Source organism: Miniopterus schreibersii (genome assembly GCF_964146895.1).
Source record: "Miniopterus schreibersii genome assembly, chromosome: 5".
NCBI lineage: Eukaryota > Metazoa > Chordata > Mammalia > Chiroptera > Miniopteridae > Miniopterus > Miniopterus schreibersii.
In genome coordinates, this window is record NC_138106.1 from 89,541,185 (window position 1) to 89,561,988 (window position 20,804).

Genomic DNA, 20,804 nt, shown 5'->3' on the forward strand with positions numbered 1-20,804 from the left:
TCCTTTATCGAATTAAGGAAATAATTTATTTATCCTGGTTTGCTAAAACTTTTTATTTTGAGTGGGTGTTGAATTTATCAAACACATTTTCTGCACCTGCTCTTTAGGCATGGCAGTCTACTTGGGGTTTTTAGGGTGTCTTGAATTCATTGCTTGATATTTGTTGATTTTGAAAATTTCTCAGCCATTATCTTCAAATGTAATTTCTGCTCCATTCTCCTTCTTTCCTTTTGAATAGCCACTTACATGTATATTAGACCTTTTCACTAAATTTTCTTTGTCCCCCAATGTATTTTACATATTTTCCACTCATTTGTCTCTATGGACTTTATTCTGGGTATTTCTTCTAATCTGTCTTCCAAATCTGTTATTCTCTCTTCATGTGTTTCTAATGTGTTATTAAAACACATCCATTAAGTTTTTAAGTTTTTAGTTCTAGATTATTTTTTCACATAATTATCATGGTATTTTAAAGCCCATGACTATTAATTCCAATATCTATAGCATCCATGGATTGTCTGTTTTTCCTTATTTTTTTTTTTTCATATTCTATGATTACTTAATTGGTTTTTAAATTTTTTAAACCAATTTATTTAGGTATGATTGACATACAAAAAGCTGTACATATTTGATGTATACAAGTTGAGTTCAGTGAGCCTGGTTATTTATTTGTAGGTATGTATATATATATGTATATATATGAGCTAGAAATTGTATTTACAAAATTGTGTGTAGAAATTATGAGTGCCTTAACGTAATGCTATTTTGCTCAGGATATGATTTATGTTTATTTTTGCCATTCTTTTAGGCTCCAGGATTATCTAAAACCAGTTTAATGATTGAGATGATTCAAAGCCGAGTTACAGTTTCTGTGAGAACCTGTTCTTCTAGCTACCCTTACTCCTATGGTAGTGCCATTTGGAATCTTAACCTAGTGCAAGGAGGATTGACCTTGTTCCTCCTACTTTAGGAAGCCCTGATATCTACTCTGAGTTCTCCTAGCCTTACAGGGCATATGACTTATCAGAAGGCCTGGATTTCAAATATTTTTTGAGTGAACAATTGAGCTACTACCAGCCAGGCATTATACTACTCACTGAAACACAGATTAACCTTTGTCTAATCTGGAACAAATTTTAGAATTACAACTTCTAAATTTAAGAAGAGTTTGAGTAGCCCAGCTGGCATGGCTCAGTGGTTGAGCACCGACCTATGATCCAGGAGATCGCAGTTTGATTCCTTGTCAGGGCATATGCCTGGGTTGTGGGCTCCATCCCCAGTGTAGGGTGTGCAGGAGGCAGCTGATCAATGACTCTCTCATCATTGATGTTTCTATCTCTCTCTCCTTCTCCCTTCCTCTCTTTGAAAAGACACACATGTGCATGCACGCGCACACACACACACATATATATAAGAAGAGTTTGAATATAATGATATCACTTTAAGCACTCCATATTTAAGTGGACACTCGGATGGAGTTTTCAAAATAATTGTTATAGATAACCTACAAGTGACCTCTTTTTCTGGACCTCATGCGTTTTCATTTTACTGATTCTTTCTACTGTTAAAATATTCACCGTAAATGTCTTCATTTGCTATTCTTTTAATGTCAGTTATTTATTTAGCAAGCATTTTTAAACATCTGCTATATGCCAGAAACCCTCCTAGGTGTTGGGGTTATAAAATGAATGCCCTTGCCCAGCTGGCATGGCTCAGAGGTTGAGCACCAACCTATGATCCAGGAAATCGAGGTTTGATTCCCGGTCAGGGCACATGCCCAGGTTGTGGGCTTGACCCCCAGTAGGGCGCATGCAGGAAGCAGCCAATCAGTGACTCTCTCATCATTGTTTCTCTCTCTCGCTCCCTCTCTTTTCCTCTCTTTGAAATCAATAAACACGTATTTAAAAAAAGAAAAAATAAAACAAATTTCCTTAAGGAGCTTAGGGTCTAGTAGGGAAGTAATGAGGCTGTGCAGTAATGGCTACCTGGAAGATATCCCAGATAGGGTGCTGGGTGAAAGGACAAGTAAGGGTTGGAGAGGGGATAAATCATGATTTAGGGAATTATTTTCCAGTATGTTAGTAATATCCTAATATTTGTTTCTCTATTAGCTGGATTAAAGAGGTTTTGATACTTTTGTTTCCTTTGGCATGCATTCTGCTAAGGATTGGCAAGTATTTTTTGTAAAATGCCAGATAGGAATAGTTTAGGTTTTTAGAAGTCTAAGGGTCTGTAACAAGTTTGCTGCCATTTGAATGCAAGAGCAGCAGTGATGTTCATAGGCAGGTGAGCGTGACATGCTCCATTGAAGCTCTGCCACACACATGGGACCAAGTCTACGCATTGCTGTTCACGAGTCACAACACAGTCTTCTTTCCCTTCCAACCAGCACAAAGTTTAAAACCAGTTTTAACCTGCTTCACAGAAACAGCCAAGGGACTGTATTTGACCAGTGGGCATAGTGTGCATCTCTTGTTTTAGGCTATTTATACTTAGAGATATTTGTATATCTAAACTATAAAGGTATATACTTTATTTTTCATCACAAAAGTAACACATGCTTGGTTTAAAACTAAAGCATTTCATATCCTATACTATGGGTTGGTTCAAATTGTTAGAAATTGTTTCTCTATGTGTATATTAATTTTTATCATAAATGGGATTATATTGTATTTACCTATTGGCACTTAACTGCGCACTTAATAATTTTGCCTTTTTGAATTGATTTTGTGCTGTTGTGTTTTCAAGGTGCAAAAGGCAATTGAGGAAGAAAATTGCTGCTTTGGAACTGTTGATACCTGGTTGTTACATAAGCTCACAAAAGGTAAAGATGATCTGACAGATCTATCTCGAGTAACTGAAATTTGATAGAAATGATTTACCTAAAAATAGAAGTTTTTTCCCCCCTTCCCATAGCCCAGACATGTTTCCTTTTGGTACCCTAGTATCTACATGTTATAGTAAAGCTAAATTAATTTCAGATTTGTTGGAAGAGGAGAGTGATTTTAAAATTGTGATGAAACCTCAAATATAAGAATGAGGAACGGTCTTAATTTCAAGACTACTAAAATTTGAGTTTGGTACCCAGTCTCCCACTTTGCAACTGGGTATAACTATGGACAGTCACACTGCACATCTGCACCCCTTCCTCACCTTTAAACTGGGGACCATGATGTGACAGTGTGTATGAAAGTGCTTTTGTCAATCATGAGAGTTCATAAAGTTAAGTGGGAAATTGCCTTGGAGACTTTGCACTGGAAATATACATTTTTGAATGAATTTTCAGGCCCCCCAAATGGTCTAGGTTATAGACTAGAGACAGGTGTTTACACTACCTGATAATAAAAGATTATTTCCAATGTAAATTTAGGTTCTGAATATGCCACGGATTTTTCAAATGCCAGTACAACTGGACTTTTTGACCCATATGAGGTAAAAGAGTTTTTCCTTCCTTCTTGAATCATCAATTTTTGTGTAATTTAATTTGGATTCTGATGACATATTTTTATGTTCAGATGTGTTGGAGCAGCTTCATTACTTCCCTGCTTTCGATACCACTCTCTCTCCTGCCTCCCGTGAGGGATACAAGGTAATAATGAACATTGGGCTTAGAAACCAGCAAAATTGTCCCTGAATTCATTATGAGGAAAAAGCATTTGATTTAAAACTAAAAAGTATTTGAGTTACGTGTTTGGGGTACCATTATGAACAAACATTATATAACTTTTTGGCCTATGCTAAAAACAATTTGCTGAACTTTAAAATTAATATTTCTAGAGCTGTAACTTACTTTTTTAAAAAAAAATTATCTTTATTGTTGAAAGTATTACAGGTGTCCCATTTTTCCCCCCAATTGACCCCTTCCACCTCGCTCCCACCCCTTCCCCAGGCCTTCACCCCGTTATTGTCTGTGTCCATGGGTTATGCATATATGCATATAACTTCTTTGGTTAATCTCTTCCCACCCTCCACCCCCCTTCCCTCTTTCCTCTGAAATATTATTGTCTGTTGCCTGCGTCAATGTCTCTGGGTCTATGTCATTTGACAGGTTCTTTTGTTTATTAGCTGCTTCTTATAGAAGACCCTTTAACATTTCCTGTAGTGCTGATCTGGTGGTGATGAACTCCTTTAGCTTTTTCTTATTTGTGGAGCTCTTTATCTGACCTTCAGTTCTAAATGATAGCTTTGCTGGGTAGAGCAATCTTGGTTGTAGTTCCATGTTTTTCATCACTTTGAATATTTCTTGCCACTCCCTTCTGGCCTGCAAGGTTTCTATTGAGAAATCAGCTGACAGTCGTATGGGTGCTCCCTTGTAGGTAACTAATTACTTTTCTCTTGCTGCTTTTAAGATTCTCTCTTTGTCTTTAACCTTTGGCATTTTAATGATGATGTGTCTTGCTGTGGGCCTCTTTGGATTCCTCTTGTTTGGGACCCTCTGTGCTTCCTGGACTTGTAAGTCTATTTCTTTCCCTAGGCCGGGGAAGTTTTCTGTTATTATTTTTTCAAATAGGTTTTCAATTTCTTGCTCTCTTTCTTCTCCTTCTGGTATCCCCATAATGTGAATGTTGGGCCTCTTGAAGTTGTCCCAGAGGCTCCATATGCTGTCTTTATGTTTTTGGATTCTTTTTTCTTTTTCTCTTCTGGTTGGGTGTTTTTTGCTTCCTCATATTCCAGATTGCTGTTTTGATTCTCAGTGTCCTCTACTCTACTGTTGATTCCCTGTAAATTATTCTTCATTTCAGTTCATGTAGCCTTCCTTTCTGATAGATACTTTATTGGGTCATCAGTGGTCTCACTTGTTTTTGTAATAGTCTTACTAATATCCTTGAACATCCTTACAACCAAAATTCTGAACTCTGTATCTGTTAGTTTGCTAGGATCTATTTCATTTAGTTCCTTTTCTGGAGATTTCTTCTGTTCTTTCCTTTGTGACATGCTTCTTTGCCTCCACATTTTGGTTGCTTCCAGATGTTTGTTTCTATGTATTAGGTAGAGCTGCTGTGTCACCTGGAATTTGTAGAGTGGCTTTGTATAGTAGGTGTCCAGTGGCTCAGCCTCCCCAGTCACCTGAGCTGGGCCTTCTAGGTGCTCTCCTGTGTGGACTGTGTGCACTGTCCTGTTGTAGTTGAGCCTTGGTTGCTGTTGGCATCACTGGGAGGAACTGACTCCCAGTCCAATTGGCTGTGAGGACCAGCTGCAACTACGACCAAAGAGCTGCTGCGCTGGAGACACCCCTATGGAGCAGGATTTACTTCAGTGGAGCTTTGGTGTTCACCAAGTCCTCCCCTTGAGTGTGTCACTCGTGGATGTCGTGGGGTTGTAATCCAGTGTGGCCGAGTCTGATCACCAGGTGCACTGTCTCTGGGGCCTCCTGGGAGGTGCAAAGTCAGCTTCTGCCATTGCCTTGCCCAGGGCCACCCAGCATGAGCTACATAGCAAACCATAGTTGGCTGCTACTTGTGCTGGGCTTGGCGTTGCCCAGGAGAGGCCCAGCTGTGAACCAATGTAGGCTCCCACTAGTGCCAGGCCTGAGGCCACTTATCAAGCCATTTGGGGCCCGCTGCTGCTTGTTTGAGAGATTTTAGGAAAGTCCTAAGCATAAGACTTGAGAGGCCACTTGCACAGAAAAACCACTGGAAATTGTTGGATGAGCTTGCAGTTATGGAGGGCCAGGGCCTCCAGGAATCACCAGGGCAGAGCGAAAGGTGTGTCAGATTGATGGAGATTCAGGTATGGTGCCCGCCTGCTGGCTCTGTTCAGGTCCAGCTCACCAAAGGAGCCATGGCCTCCACCAGCTCTTCTGCCTGGGAGGAAGCTGCCCCTCCACCTCTCCCCCCGACTTCAGGCAGGTTCGTTCCTCCCCAAGTGTCCCAGGTCCTTTCAAGCTGCTGCCCAGCGCTGGGCTCAGAGAGAGCTTGTCTGAGGCCGTGCGGGGGCCCTTTAAGAGGAAAGCCTGGGGCTTCTGCAGCCTCTCTGATCCTCAGCGACAGTCCCCGGTGGTTCTCACAGCCCGGTGTTGTGGGACTCCTCTTCCCGGCCCTGGAGCCCTGGGCTGGGGGCCTGATTAGGTCTGGGACCCCTCGCTCCTCCGGGAAACCTCCACTGCGGAGATTCCCTGCAGGGTTTACCCCATGGCACAGGTGTCGACCTGCAGCTGCGGTTTCCGTGATTCAGCCCTGATCCTCCCGTGTCTTCGCCCCTCCTACCGGTCTTGGTGCTTCTTCAGTTCCCTGGTTGTAGGGCTTTGGTTCAACTAGATTTCAGGAGGCTCTGAGTGATGATTGTTCTTTATTTTAGTTGTAATTTTGATGTGGTTGCGGGAGGCGGCGGGTGCAGCTGTTACCTACGCCGCCATTTTATTTCTCTGTAACTTACTTTTAAATCAATTTTATTTGAAGCTTCAATTTTGGATCAGTGGATGAAGAGATATTTGGTGTGCCTATACCTATAATGGCCTTGGTAAGTTGAAAGTTTGAGGTTTTCTGCTTGTGTAGTATAAAGTAAATGAATATATATGAACAGTTGGGATTAGATATGAGATAGAAATGGTCCTTGCAGATTAAAATTAGAGTATCTTACTTCTTTTTAAATTAAAGTAGCTTGGATCTAGTTAGAAGTCTTGTCTGTATTCTGGGAAGAGCACTGCTGAGCTAGTCTTCTGCCTTGAAAGCACTTTATAACCTTTTCTGTCTTCTCTCTGTATTGTTTTTTTAGGAAACTGTTACATTTTTAAAAATATTGTATTCTGAGTAATGTTGGTTTATATTTTGATACTCTGAGATTAAGAACAGTAAAGGGCCAATGCTTAGTTTATATTGGATACAATGTAACCGTAAACAATGATATGGCAATTATAGTAAAGAAGTTGTAGTTAGGTTTTATAAATCTTTAGCCATTGTGTGCCAGTAGAGAATCTCATGGAAGAATGAAAAATCAGCTGTTACTGGTGTCTGAAGGTTCTTTCTTGGTTATACTTTCTCTCTGGATGAGTGAGTCAGGACTTGGAGAACCCCAGAGATTTACCACCTGATTGAGAGGCTGTGTAGATCCTGCCTTTGACTTCCTGTAGTGGCTTAGGCAGGAGGTGTAGACATGTCCCTAAATGGACAGTCAGCACAGTAGGTGGAGGAAACAAGGGGAGAAGGGGAAGGGGAATTTCATGCCCAGGTTACAATCCCTGTTCATCTGGAGAGGCTCAGTCTTACCCAGGGCAGGGGTAGGCTCAGGGTTGGGTTAAGGTGTGGCTGGAAGAATTCATGATTAGTAAGAAAGGGTTCTTCAGATGAGTTTTGCTCCTTAAAATATTGCTGTATGTGTATCTCCATTTAGCTCTATTAACGGAATGTTTATCAGAAATGTGTGTTTGGGAGATGTATGGTTTTGAGTTACAGCTGTTTGTAGGTAAGCACACACCTATCACTCTTACTGAAAGAGAAATTTGTGACCTCAGTTATTTTGACTAATGAGTGAAACCACTTGTAAGATGTGAACAAAAAATCTTGAGGTTTCTTCTGCAGTTTCTACTCTCACTTTTATCTCTAAGGTTATTCCTGTGATACTCAAAGTGCATGAAGGAGGTTGCCCAGTAACCATGGCTGAGGCACATTAGTTATCCCCACAGCGTGAGTCCCAGGGGGACTCTTATCCTATAGTTGTGGCTCCCTGTTCTCTCCAGAGATTTTTTTTTAAGGAAACAGAAGAAAGAGAAGACGATACTGAACATGAGAATTTGTGCAGTGAGACAGTGGGGTGCAGTGAGATGGGCCACTGCTAAGGGCCGAGACTTCCCTTCGGATTTTGGGCAGGTGGCTGACCAGCAGGCTGCCATGTTTGGAGAGTGCTGCTTCCAGACCGGAGACGTGAAGCTGACCATGGGCACCGGGACGTTTCTGGACATCAATACTGGAAACAGCCCTCAACAGAATATTGGAGGTAAGCAATTAGAATTTATCCTTTGGTTAATAAAATACCACCTTTTTCAAATATAACTTTCATGATAGTGTTTTCCCATTTTATATTAAGGATATTCTCTAATGTACTTTATTATTCTTAGAAACAGTTAATCCCCATTTCCCTTTTATCTTTAAATTAAAAGCATGAAAAGTGAGATGTTATGGAGAAATTCAGATGGATTAGGGTATTTTGGTTAGCTTCCTAAAAATTTACCTATATGTTATACGTGTTTAAAACATCTTTCTAGACCTAAAATATCTTCTGTGTGTAAGAAATTATTTTTCTTTCTGTGAATTTTTCGAGGTGACAGTCTCATCTAGTGATCCCTGCACATTAATGACAATTACTAAGAAGTTGCTCTCCCTAATGGGAGAGACCGTGGGATGTGGAAACCAAGAAATCTAGACTGTGTAGCTGTACCCAGGGTGGCTGGGCTCTTAGCTGGCCTCTGATCCTCTAACGTGGTGACTGAGAAGTGGATTCGAAGGTCTTTCCTGCCCTGGCCGGCTTGGCTCGGTGGTTAGAGTATCTGCCTGTGGACCGAAAGGTCTCAGGTTTGATTCCAGCCAAGCGCATGTACCTCCGTTACAGGCTTGGCGACCAATCGATCGCTCTCTCTCACGCCCTCTCCGTCCCCTCAGCTCTCTTTGAAAAGCAGTGGGAAAAATGTCCTCAGGTGAGGATTTAAAAAAAAGAGAGGAAACCCTTTTCCTACCTTCCGTCCCCACTAAAGCTCTTCCTTTTCCCCCGACTGGGGAACGGAAGCTGGAGAATCCTGACCGTGCACGAGGTGGTTTTAGTTTAGGAGCCTCGTTTAGAAACCACAGATAAGTGGGATAGATAAGACCATTATCAAGCAGACTAATGTCATAGTCACCTTTTATCTCAATTAAAATATTGCTTCTGTGTTTCCAGAGACACTGACATGCAAAGCTATAAAAGCTAATTCATATTATATGCCAGGCATTGTGTTAAGTTCTTTTTATGTATTAACTCAGTTTATTCTCACAAGAGCTGTCTAAGGTAGCCCATTTTAGTTGAGGAAGCTGACACTAAGAGGTTAGAAACTTTAAGACCCCAGCTAGTAAAGGAGAGAAGATGGGGATTTGACCCAGGCTTTCTGACTTCGGCATTCATTTGCTGCTTTTTAATTAATCAGATTTTTCCATTGTAGATGTCTCTGCAACGAATTATCTATTTACTACATGAGTTACACTGTTTGTTTTTAAGGCTTTTATCCATTAATTGGGTGGAAGATTGGACAAGAGGTTGTATGCTTAGCTGAAGGCAATGCAGGAGACACGGGTACTGCCATAAAATGGGCCCAGCAGTTAGGTAAGTGATCCTCTACCCAGGTTCCAGGCGGACTTAAGGCAAGAGTGCCGCCGGGCTGCAGATCCGCAGGGGTGACGGATTGTTCAGATGGAGCACAAACTAAAATGGCAAGTGCTAGAAGAAAAGATGGGGTGCTGTTTTTATGATATTGGGATGGTAAAAGGCTAGGCGTTAAGGCCAGATACCATAAAGATAAAGAATAACAGATTTACATATATAAAATATTAGAATGCGTAAGGAGAGAGTTTCCATAAAGCAGAGCTAAAAGGCACACTGGTGAGAACATTTGGTAGCACGTGTCAGAAAAGTTGATAAAGATAAAAAATGGGCAAAGGACAGAAGTATAGGTGTTTCATAAATCAAAGGATAAAAATGCTATTCAGATTCAATGATTAAAGACATACACATTTAAAAAATGATGTCACCTATCCTTATCAGAGGTTAATTAGTTTGATATGCTCAGCATTGGTGGGACTGTAGAGAAAATAATATTATTGTTTTCATTGGGATGAATGTTAACTTGCAGGGCCTTTCGGGAGGATCATCGGGCAATATGATTGAGTGCAGACCCTTTGCCCACAGTTCGATTTTTTGTTTCCTAAAGAAATAATCCAACAGGTGTGCAGATGTATGCATACATGGGTGTCCAGTGCGGCAATAGGAAATAAGTATCTGATAATAAAGCATTAGATAAGTAAATATCAGTATATCGGTATAGTAGAGCATTGTCCAGTCACAAATAACAGTATAGTTGCATATCTTATTGACCTGGGATATTGTCTATTAGACTGTAAAGGGGATGGTGCAGTTGCCTGTGTAAATATTTTTTGCTTATTTAAAACGCTTTATTGAGATATAATTCACATCCCATCTAACTCACCTATTTAAAGTTTACAATCAATTTTTTTAGTATTTTCACACTTTTGTGCAACCATTACCACAATCTCATTTTAGAACATTTTTGTTCCCCCTGAAATAAACCCCCATGCCCCTCGGTGGTGACTCCCTGTTCCACCTTCATTCCTGAGCTACCTTAAGCTACTTTGTGTCTGTAGATTTGCCTGTTCTGGACATTTCATGTGGTGGAAATCCCGTAACGTGAGGCCTTGTGCAGCTGGTCTCTTTCAGCGTAATCTTTTCAAGCCTCACCCAGGTTACAGCAGGTTCATTTTTTATTGCTGAATAATATTCCATTGTGTGAATGTATCACAATTTATTTATCAGCTGGTGCACATTTGGGTTGTTTCCTCCTTTTGTCTACTGTGAATAATGAGCGGCCTGTGTGCTACATAACGTATTTTGTGCACAAGGTGTGAAATGTTATATACCAAGGTGTTAGCACTGGTTATCTCAGACGATTAAATTATGGAGCAGGCTCTGACTCTCTACTTTCCTTTTTTCAACTAAGCTGATGTTTAAAGACAAAGAAAATTCTGTTGGCAGAAAACATATCCCCTAGGAGGGCAATGCCAACCCATTTTTTCATTTCTCTCTCTTTGTCTACAAGCCGTCACCTACTGTTCTTACAATCTTTTGTGCATGTACTTTAGATAACTGCACGTTGTGGGAACTGTAGGTCGCATATGCCTTCTCTTTAAGGTACACCTTTTCATTTTATTCCTTTCCAGAAGGTGCAGAGGGAAAGCTGAATAATTTCACATTGGTCATTAAGCAAAAAACACCCTCGGGTTGCATAGGACATCATGCGCGTGCGTCAGTGGGAATCGCTTTCCCTGCGCATCCGAGCTGCGGCTCACCGATGGTGATTCTCCAGTGGTGACCACTTTTCTGGGAGATGGAGCTCCAAGGCCCTGACCCATCCAAGTGATGTGGTTCCTGGTGGAGGCACAATGCCCTCCTGAGGGCCAGTCTGTCTCTGGCAGGAAAAGAGGACGGTTGGTCTAGCTAGAGGGACAGAGAATTACTTTAAAATATCAATGATAGGCGTAGCTAAACGTTACTGGCATGTGTCTTTCTGAAATACAAAAAGCCAACACTGATTTGAATATGTCTCTTTCTGTTCTGAGAATTCACTTTAATGGGTGTATTGCAAAACAACTGCATTACATTCCAGAGAAGCACAGGATGGGGAGCTTCAGTAACCCTGCCATGTCCTTGAAGACGTGCCGTGTGAGCCTTTACGTGCTTGTGTGACATGCTGGGCTTGTTCCACCCTCGGTGGTGGCTTCCTTCCGCGTCTTTGCTGGGCGGTACAACTCCGGCTCAGGCGTAAAAGCTGCTTTAAACCGGAAAAAGGTTACTTTCTTCATATTTCCACACAGGCCACTTCCCTCTCACCCTCTTCCCGTTAGGGTCCAGTGGTAACTGCCCCACTTGGGTCCCTGCATGATCATCTTTTTTCTTTTTAATTTGGTCCATTTCTGCTCCCTTTCACTCTGTTCTATTTTGCTATCACAATCTTATAAATATATATATTTAAATATATCTTTATTGATCTCAGAGAGAGGAATGGAGAGGGAAAGAGAGAGAGAAACATTAATGATGAGAGTCACTGACCGGCTGCCACCTGCACGCCCCCGACTGGGGACAAGCCCACAACGCGGGCATGTGCCCTGCCCGGGAATCGAACCTCAATCTCCTGTACCCTAGGTTGACGCTCAACCACTGAGCCACATCCAGCCAGGCCATCTTATAAATATTTTTATGTCTTCCAGCTTTTATCCAGTTAACAAGTGATTGAGTGCTCCTGTGCCTGGAGCTTACTTTCCAGGACAACTGCATTACCCTGCCCTCATGGAGGTTACAGTCTAGCAAGAAACACATATTAAATGAACAATTGGAAAAAAACAAAACAAAACAGAAACCATCAGTGTTAAGTACCAGGAAAAACAAGTGTTTATGGGATGAATGATGTCTTTCTACAGAGAGGGCTTTTTCTAACCGATGAATCAGAAGGTTTCTTTCTTTTTTCTTTTTCCCCTTTTATTGAATTTATTGGGGTGACACTGGCTGACAAAATTATAGAGATTTCAGGCACACAGTTCTACAACACATCACCTGTACACTGTATTGTGTATTCACCACCCCAAGTCAAGTCTCCGTGTATCACCATTTATCCCCCCTTTCCCTCCTCCACCATCCCCCAGCAGTCACTACACTGTTGCCCTGTCCATGAGGTTTTTTCTTCTTTTTTCCTCTTTGCTCAATTCCTCCCCCCCTCCCCCCCACACAGTCCCACCCCACCCAGACAGCTGTCAGCCTGCTCTTTATCTATGAGTCTCTACTTTGCTTGTTAGTTCATTTTGTTCATTAGATTCCACATATTAGTGAAATCATTTGGCAGTTGTCTTTCTCTGCCTGGCTAATTTCACTTGGCATAGTACTCTCCAGTTCCATCCATGCTGTCGCAAAAGGTGAGAGATCCTTCCTTTTTACAGCTGCGTAGTATTCCATGGTGTGAACGTCCCACAGCTTTTATCCAAACATCTACTGATGGGCACTTGGGCTGTTTCCAAATCTTAGCTATTGTAGATTGCACTGTTATGAACATAAGGGTGCATATATTCTTTCAAATTACTGTTTTGGGTTTCTTTGGATAAATTCCCAGAAGTGGAATTGCTGGATTAAGACAGCTCCATTTTTAATTTTTTGAGGAACCTCCATACTGCTTTCCACAGTGGCTGCCCCAGTCTGCATCCCCACCAGCAGTGTACTAGGTGCCCCTTTCCCCACACCCTCGCCAGCATGTGTCATTCATTGATTTGTTGATGGGCCATTCTCACAGGTGCGAGGTGATACCTCATTGTGGTTTTAATTTGCATCTCTCTGATGATTAGTGAAGTTGAGCATTTTTTCATGTGTCTCTTGGCATCTGTATGTCCTCTTTGGAGAAGTTTGTATTCAGGTCCTTTGCTCATTTTTTAAATTGGATTGTTTGTATTTTTGGTGTTGAGTTTTAAAAGTTATTTATAAATATTGGATATCAACCCCTTATAGATGTATCGGTGAATATGTTCTCCCATTCAGTGGGTTGTCATTTCATTTTGTTGATGGTTTCTTTTGCTGTGCAGACACTTTTTAGTTTGATGAAGTCCTATTTGTTTATTTTTTCTTTTATGTCCCTTGCCTGAGGAGACATATCAGAAAAAAATATTGCTACGAGAAATGTCCACGATTTTATTGCCTGTGTTTTCTTCTAGGATTTTTATGGTTTCGAGTCTAATATTTAAGTTTTTTAACTCTTTTGAATTTATTCTTGTGTATTGTGTAAGGAAGTAGTCTGGTTTCTTAAACACATATCTGTCCAATATTCCCAACACCATTTATTGAACAGATTGTCTTTACCCCATTGTATGTTTTTGCCTCCTTTGTCAAATATTAATTGATGTGGGTTTATTTCTGGGCTCTCTGTCCTGTTCCATTGATCTATATGTCTGTTTTTATGCCAGTATCAGGCTGTTTTGATTACTATGGCTTTGTAGTATAGTTTGATACCAGGTAGGGAGATTTCTCCAACTTTGTCCTTCATTTCCAAGATTGCTGTGTCTATTACGGGTCTTTTGTGGTTCCATATAAATTTTTGGAATATTTGTTCTAGTTCTGTGAAATACGCCATTGGTATCTTGATAGGAACTGTGTTGAATCTGTAGAGTGCTTTGGGTCGTGTGGACATTTTAATGATGTTAATTCTTCCTGTCCATGAACATGGTATGTTCTTCCACTTGTTTGTATCTTCTTCAGTTTCTTTCTTTAGTGTCTTACAATTTTCTGAGAACAGGTCTTTTATATTTTGAGTTAAATTCATTTCTAGGTTTTTGGGTGTTTTTTTTGTGTGTGTTTTTTGTTTGTTTGTTTTTGTTTGTTTGGTTACAGTTGTAAATGGGATTGTTTTTTTAGTTTCCCTTTCTGATTGTGCATTATTGGTGTACAGAAATGCAATTGATTTCTGAATGTTTATCCTGCTACTTTACTGAATTCATTGATCAGTTCTAGTAGGTTTTTGGTGGACTCTTTAGGGTTCTCTACATACAGCATCATGTCATCTTGAAATAATTACAGTTTTACTTCTTTCTTTCCAATTTGGAGCCTTTTATTTCTTCTTCCTGTCTGATTGCTGTGCTAGGACTTCCAAGACTATATTGAACGTGAGTGGTGAGAGTGGACACCTCTGTCTTGTTCCTGATCTTAAGGGGAACACTTGTTGTTTTTGCCCATTGAGTATGATGCTGACTGTGGGTTTGTCATATATGGCCCTTATTACATTAAGATATGTTTCCTCTATTCCCACTTTGCTGAGAGTTTCTATTATAAAAAGTGGGTGTTCGATTTTATGAAATGCTTTTTCTGCATCTATTGATATGATCATGTGGTTTTTTATACTTCATTTTGTCTGTGTGGTGTATCAAGTTTATTGTTTTGGGGATATTGTACCAACCTTGCAGCCCCAGAATAAATCCCACTTGGTCATGGTGTATGATCTTTTTAATGTATTGCTGGATTTTGTTTGCTAATATTTTGTTGAGGATTTTAGCATCTATGTTCATCAGGGATATTAGCCTATAATTTTCTTTCTTTGCCATGTTTTTATCTGGTTTTGGAATTAGGAGAATCCTGGCCTCTTCCCTCCTCATTAATTTTTTGGAATAGTTTGAGGATAGGTGTTAGTTCTTCCTTGAATGTTTGGTAAAATTCACCTCTCAACCCATCCATCCAGGTTTTTTAAATTACTGCTTCAGTTTCACTGATTGTAAACTGTGTATTCAGATTCTCTGATTCTTCCTGATTCAGTTTTGGGGGATTTTATGTTTCTAGGAATTTATCCATTTCATCCAGATTGTCCAAGTTGTTACTTCTCCTCTTTCATTCCTGGTTTTATTTATTTGTATCCACTCTCTTTTTTACTTGATAAGTCTGGTCAGAGGTTTGTCATTATTGTTTATTTTTTCAAAGAACCAACTCTTGGTTTTATTTATCTTTTGTAATTTTTTTAGACTCTATGTCATTTATTTCAGCACTGATCTTTATTATTTCCTTCCTTCTAATCACTCTGGGCTTTGTTGTTCTTTTTTAGTTCCTTTATGTGTGAAGTTAGGTTGTTTATTTGAGATTTTCCTTATTTCTTGGGAAAGGCCTATAATGCTAAGAATTTCCCTCTTAAGACGCTTTTGTTGTGTCTCATAGATTTTGGGTGGTTCTCATTTTCATTTGTTTCAAGGCACCCTCTTTTATTATTATTTTAAAAATATATTTTCATTGATATCAGAAAGAGGAGGGGAGAGGGAGAAAGAGATAGAAACATCAAGGATGAGAGTCATTGATCAGCTGCCTCCTGCATGCCCCCTGCTGGGGATCGAGCCTGAAACCTTGGGAATGTGCCCTGAGTGGAAGTCACACTGCAGATCTCCTGGATCCTAGGTCGATGCTCAACCATTGAGCTATGCCTGCCGGCCTCCTTTTATTTCTTCGTGATCTCATTGTTAACCCATTCATTGTTTAGTAGCGTGTTACTTAGTCTCCATGTCTTTGTGTGTTTTTCAGTTTTCTTCTTGTAATCAATTTCTAGTTTCATAGCATTAGGATCAGAGAAGATGCTTGATGTGATTTCAGTCTTCTTAAATTTATTGAGACTTGTTTTGTTTCCTAATATATGATCTATTCTAGAAAATGTTCCATGTGCACTTGAAAAGAATGTATATTCTGCTGCTTTGGTGTGGAATGCTCTGAAGATATCAATTAAATCCATCTGGTCTAGTGTGTCATTAAGGCCGCTGTTTCCTTGTTGGTTTTCTGTCTGGAAGATCTATCCATTGATGTCAGTAGGGTGTTAAAATCCCCTACTGTGACTGCATTACTGTCTGTCTCTCCCTTTGTGTCCATCAAGGTTTACTTTACATACTTAGGTGCTTCTATGTTGGGTGCCTAAATGTTTACTATAGGCTTGGTTTTAATGTCTGTTTTGTCAGATATAAATATTGCTACCCCAGCTTTTTTTCTGTCCATTTGCATGAAATATCTTTTTCCATCCCTTTACTTTTAGTCTGTGTATCTTTCATTCTGAGGTGGGTCTCTTGTAGACAGCATATACATGAGTCTTGTTTTCTTATCCATTCAGCTATGCTATGTCTTTTGATTGGAGCATTTAAGCCATTTACATTTAAAGTGATTTTTGATAGGTACATATTTATTGCCATTTAATTATTTAACTATGTTCCTCTATTTTGTTGTTGTACTTTATTGTTATTATCATTAAAGTAGACTTTTAAACATTTTTTATAATATTGGTTTGGTGGTAACAAACTCCTTTAGTTTTTTCTTGTGTGGGAAGCTCTTTATTTCTCCTTCAATATTAAATGATAACTTTTTTGGATAAAGTAGTCTTTGGTCGTAGGTCCATGCTTTTCATCACTTTGAATATTTCATGCCAATCTGTTCTGGCCTGAAATGTTTCTGATAAGAAATAAACTGACAGTCTTATGGGAGCTCCCTTGTAGGTAACTGTCCTTCTCTCTGGCTTGTAAGATTCATTCTTTGCCATTTTAATTATGATGTGACTTGGTGTGGGCCTCTTTGGGTTCATCTTGTTTGGGATTCTTTGAGCTTCCTGGACCTGTATGTCTTTTTCCTTCACCAGGTTAGGAAAGTTTTCAGTCATTATTTCTTGAAATAGGTTCTTGATCCCTTGCTCGCTCTCATCTCTTTCTGGTACCCCTTTGATGCACGTTGTTATGCTTCATGTTGTCCCAAAGGTCCCTAAAACTATCTGTATTTTTTAAAATTCTTTTTTCTTTTTACTGCTCTGGCTGGGTATTTTTTCTACCTTGTCTCCAAATCACTGATTCAGTCTTCTGCTCTCTCCAGCCTTCTGTATTCCCTCCAGTATAGTCTTCATTTTAGATATGGCATTCTTCATTTCTACCTGGTCCTTTTTTATGGTTTCTATGCCCCTTTTCATGCTGTTAAGCATCCTTATAACCATTACTTTGAACTCTGTATTTGATAAATTACTTGACTCCATTTTTTTAAGCTATTTTTCTGGAGATTTCTTCTTTCTTTCATTTGGGGCCATTTTTTTTGTCTCCACATTTTGGCTACCTCTTTGTGTTTGTGTCTATATATTGGGTAGATCTGCTATGACTCCCTGTCTTTGTGAGGTGACATTATCTATTAGGTGTCCTGTGGGTCCCAGTGGTTCAGTCTCCTTGATCACCTGAGCTGGGTGCTCCAGGAATGACCCTTGTGTGAGTTATGTGGGCCCTCTTGTTGTAATTCTGAGTTTTTATTGCTTTTGGCCCATTCATGCATAGGGTTGACCATCAGGCTGGCTGAATGTGAGGCTTAACCCCCACCAAGGTGTGCAATCTGCTGTGCAGGTGCTCTTCACACAAGCCAGAATTTTCCTCAGCAGCGTTTGGTGCCTGCCGAGATCTTCCTTTGGATATGCTTCCTTTGGAAGCTTATTGGATCCTGCCCTGTTGTTGTCTGGATCTGGACTCTGGTTGCTTTGGCTCTGGGCCTCTTGAGGTAGACTCTGATGTAGGCCAATGTGAGATGCTGACTGGCCCTCAGCAACCTGTTTGGAGCTACAAGTTACCCACAGTTTGTGACTGCCTCTTCTGGGCCTGGGTGTGCATGGGAAGGACCATGGTGTGCACCAAGGCCAGATTTTATTAGCATCGGGTCCAGGGGCAGGTCAGCAAAAGTCCTATGACACCCCAAGATCTGCTTCTGCCTGCCTCTGCCTGCTGGCTGCCTATTAGGCTCAGTCACTGAAAGAGCCTGTGGCTGTACTCCTCAGCAGGGCATAAGCTCTGCAGGGTGGGTCAAGAGGGAGTACAGAGGCTGGGGCCATTGCCTTCCCCTAGGCTTATGCCTCGGGGAGGGGAGTGCTACACCCAAGAAAGATGGCATCTGTAGTATGGGAGAATGACTTGGCACAGGGATCCTCGCGGCTTTCCCTTCAGCTTTGTCCCCAGAGCCACAAACCCTAGACTTGGAGTATCAGAAAGTTTCTTTAAAGAAATTATGTTTGAGCTGAGCTCTGAAGGAATAAGAGTGGGGAGGTGGAGGAGGCAATTGCTCAAGGAGTGGTTCAAGCAGAGAGGACTGGCAAGGAAGGCCATTGCATGACCTATGCAAGGCAATGAAGGAATGCCCTGTTTCTTTTCTATAGTTGAGGGAGTTCCCATCTCTTATGTCCTCTAGTAACATGAGTCAAGGGACATCTTTCCCCTAGCATTGCCACTTTGAATTGCTACGTGTCACACCTGCTTTCAGGCAATCCCTGTACGACTTCCAGTACACATTTAAAATTACCCAGGACTCTTGTTTACCTGAAATAAAGAAAACTGGTTCATTCTCTATGGATATCTTCCCAAGAGAGGTACAGGATCCCTCATTAGAGGAGATGAGATAAACATTCTCTGAAATATGGACTAATTCTAGGTGGTGGTTGAGTAGTTACGTGTTACTACTAGTGAATAGGGCCTTTGTCCCTGGCCCTGTCTCCCTCTTGCTTCCTGTTGGGATGACAAACAGTAAGATGAGGAAGGCTCACTGTTGAATGAAGCTTTGAGTTCTCAAGTAGACTGTGCAGACCTGAGTGTTATTGGTGAAAATGCTAGAGGCTGGTAAGGACCCTCTCCATGTTCTCTACATAGCTCACCTTCTGAACCAAAAGAAAACCCATTCAGCATGTGCAGAAGGAGCTGGCCCAGCCCACCCCTGGGAGAGCCTGGTAATAATGAACTTCACTCCTGGTTGGTCTAAACTGTTCCTTTCTAGGCTGAGGGGAGAGGTCTAATTTTTCTCATACTTCCAGAAACCCAAGAGCCATGGGTGTTCACTCTCTTACCTCTCTCTTACTGCCTGCCAGCCCCATCAGCCTGACCTGAAAGAGAACACAACTATTTAAGAGCCAATAGCACCCTGGAGAGGGTGGGCCAATAGCACCCTGGAGAGGGTAAGCACCACAGGTGGCTCCTACAGCAGCAGATGTAATGGAAGAAACAAAGTAACATCAATGTGTTGCTTATCATGTATCAGGCACAGGTGTAACTATTATGAGGAAAGAGAAAAAGACACCTGTTTTTAGAGAGCTTGCAGCCCCTGGGAAAGCGAGTGTGTTCGCTTCCTTATTGTCTTATAGTTGTGGACCTACAGTTTTAGTCTGACCAGGCTAAAGTCAAGGTGTGGGCAGGGCTGCATTTCTGTCTAGGGAGTTTAGAAGAGAAGCCATTTACTTGTCTCTTCTGGCTTCTAGAAGCAGCTGCTGCCTAGCCTGGCTCATGGTGCCCTGCTCAGTCTTTAAAGCCAGAAAGGCCACTTTACTGACCCTTCTGTCATCACATCTTCCTCTCATCTTACTCATTGCGGCCAGGAAAGGTTATGTGTGTGTGTTTACAGCCAGGAAGGGTATAGCCAGGAAAGGGTGTGTGTGTGTGTGTGTACAGCCAGGAAAGGTTGTGTGTGTGTGCTTTTTTTAAGGGCTCGTGTGATAGATTGGGCCTGCTCAGATAATTCAGGAAACTCCCCATTTCAAGGTCCTTAACATATCTTCAAAATCTCTCTGGGGATGTGGATGTGGGCACGCTCAGGTGTCATTTTTCTGACAAATAAAAGGGAATGCGTACAACCATAGTCAATGTTATGAGATGTTCTGATAAAGAATCACGGGGGTTTAGAAGAGAGGCCACTTTGAACTGAAACAGGGAGCAGAGAAGGCAGGGGGAGGAAAGGACCCATCAATTCAGTTAACCATTCTTGACCATAAAGCTTTTTAAAAAAATCCTTACCCAAGGACGCTTTTATCGATTTTAAAGAGTGAGGAAGGGGAGGAGAGAAACATCCATCAGTTGCCTCCCATATGTGCCCTGGCTGGAGATCAAATCCACAGCCTAGGTGTCTGCCTTAGCAGTGATCGAACCCTTAACCTTTTGGTGTCAAGAACGATGTTCCAACCCACTGGGCCACTTGGCCAGGGCCACCATAAAGCTTTCTGTAGTGGGTGAGCAGATACTGGACAGGGACAGGTAAGATACAGACACCACTGTCCTCGTTCGTGCTGAGTTTGAGAGTCTTGTCTTAGCCTCTGTCACCTTTCACCTCACGCATGGGATGTGACTTTACGTGCTCCAGGCAGCACCTCTTGGTTTTAAACCCAAGGAGTTGTCTCCTGGTGGGATGACCTCTTACATATTGATGAGAACCTTTTAGAAAACACATGGGCTTCTTAATTTTCTCTCTTAATTAGAGATTTTCCCGGGTCCTTTCAGAAAACTCTCCTGATTTCCCAGCCTCTTCAAACATGAATATTTATTAATTTTATTTATAAAGAGCATCTGTATCTGTCTATCATCTATCATCTGTCTATCTATCTATCTATCTATCTATCTATCTATCTATCTATCTATCTATCATCATCTATCTATCTATCATCTATCTATCATCTATCATCATCTATCTATCTATCATCTATCTATCTATCTATCTATCTATCTATCTATCTATCTATCTATCTATCTAATCTGTGTATCTATCATCTATCATCATCTATTCTA

General features: G+C 41.0%; 1 protein-coding gene across 2 annotated transcripts in view; it reads left to right on the plus strand.

Annotated features, from left to right (window-relative positions):
- Positions 1-20,804, plus strand: part of GK5 (glycerol kinase 5) — an 87,016-nt gene that overhangs the window by 48,381 nt on the left and 17,831 nt on the right. For both annotated transcript variants that reach the window (XM_081138934.1, XM_081138935.1), the window contains exons 6-11: positions 2,749-2,824; positions 3,371-3,432; positions 3,516-3,589; positions 6,399-6,459; positions 7,806-7,932; positions 9,184-9,288. In XM_081138934.1, coding sequence (XP_080995060.1) covers positions 2,749-2,824; positions 3,371-3,432; positions 3,516-3,589; positions 6,399-6,459; positions 7,806-7,932; positions 9,184-9,288 — 505 coding nt within the window. The remainder of the gene's footprint in view (positions 1-2,748; positions 2,825-3,370; positions 3,433-3,515; positions 3,590-6,398; positions 6,460-7,805; positions 7,933-9,183; positions 9,289-20,804) is intronic.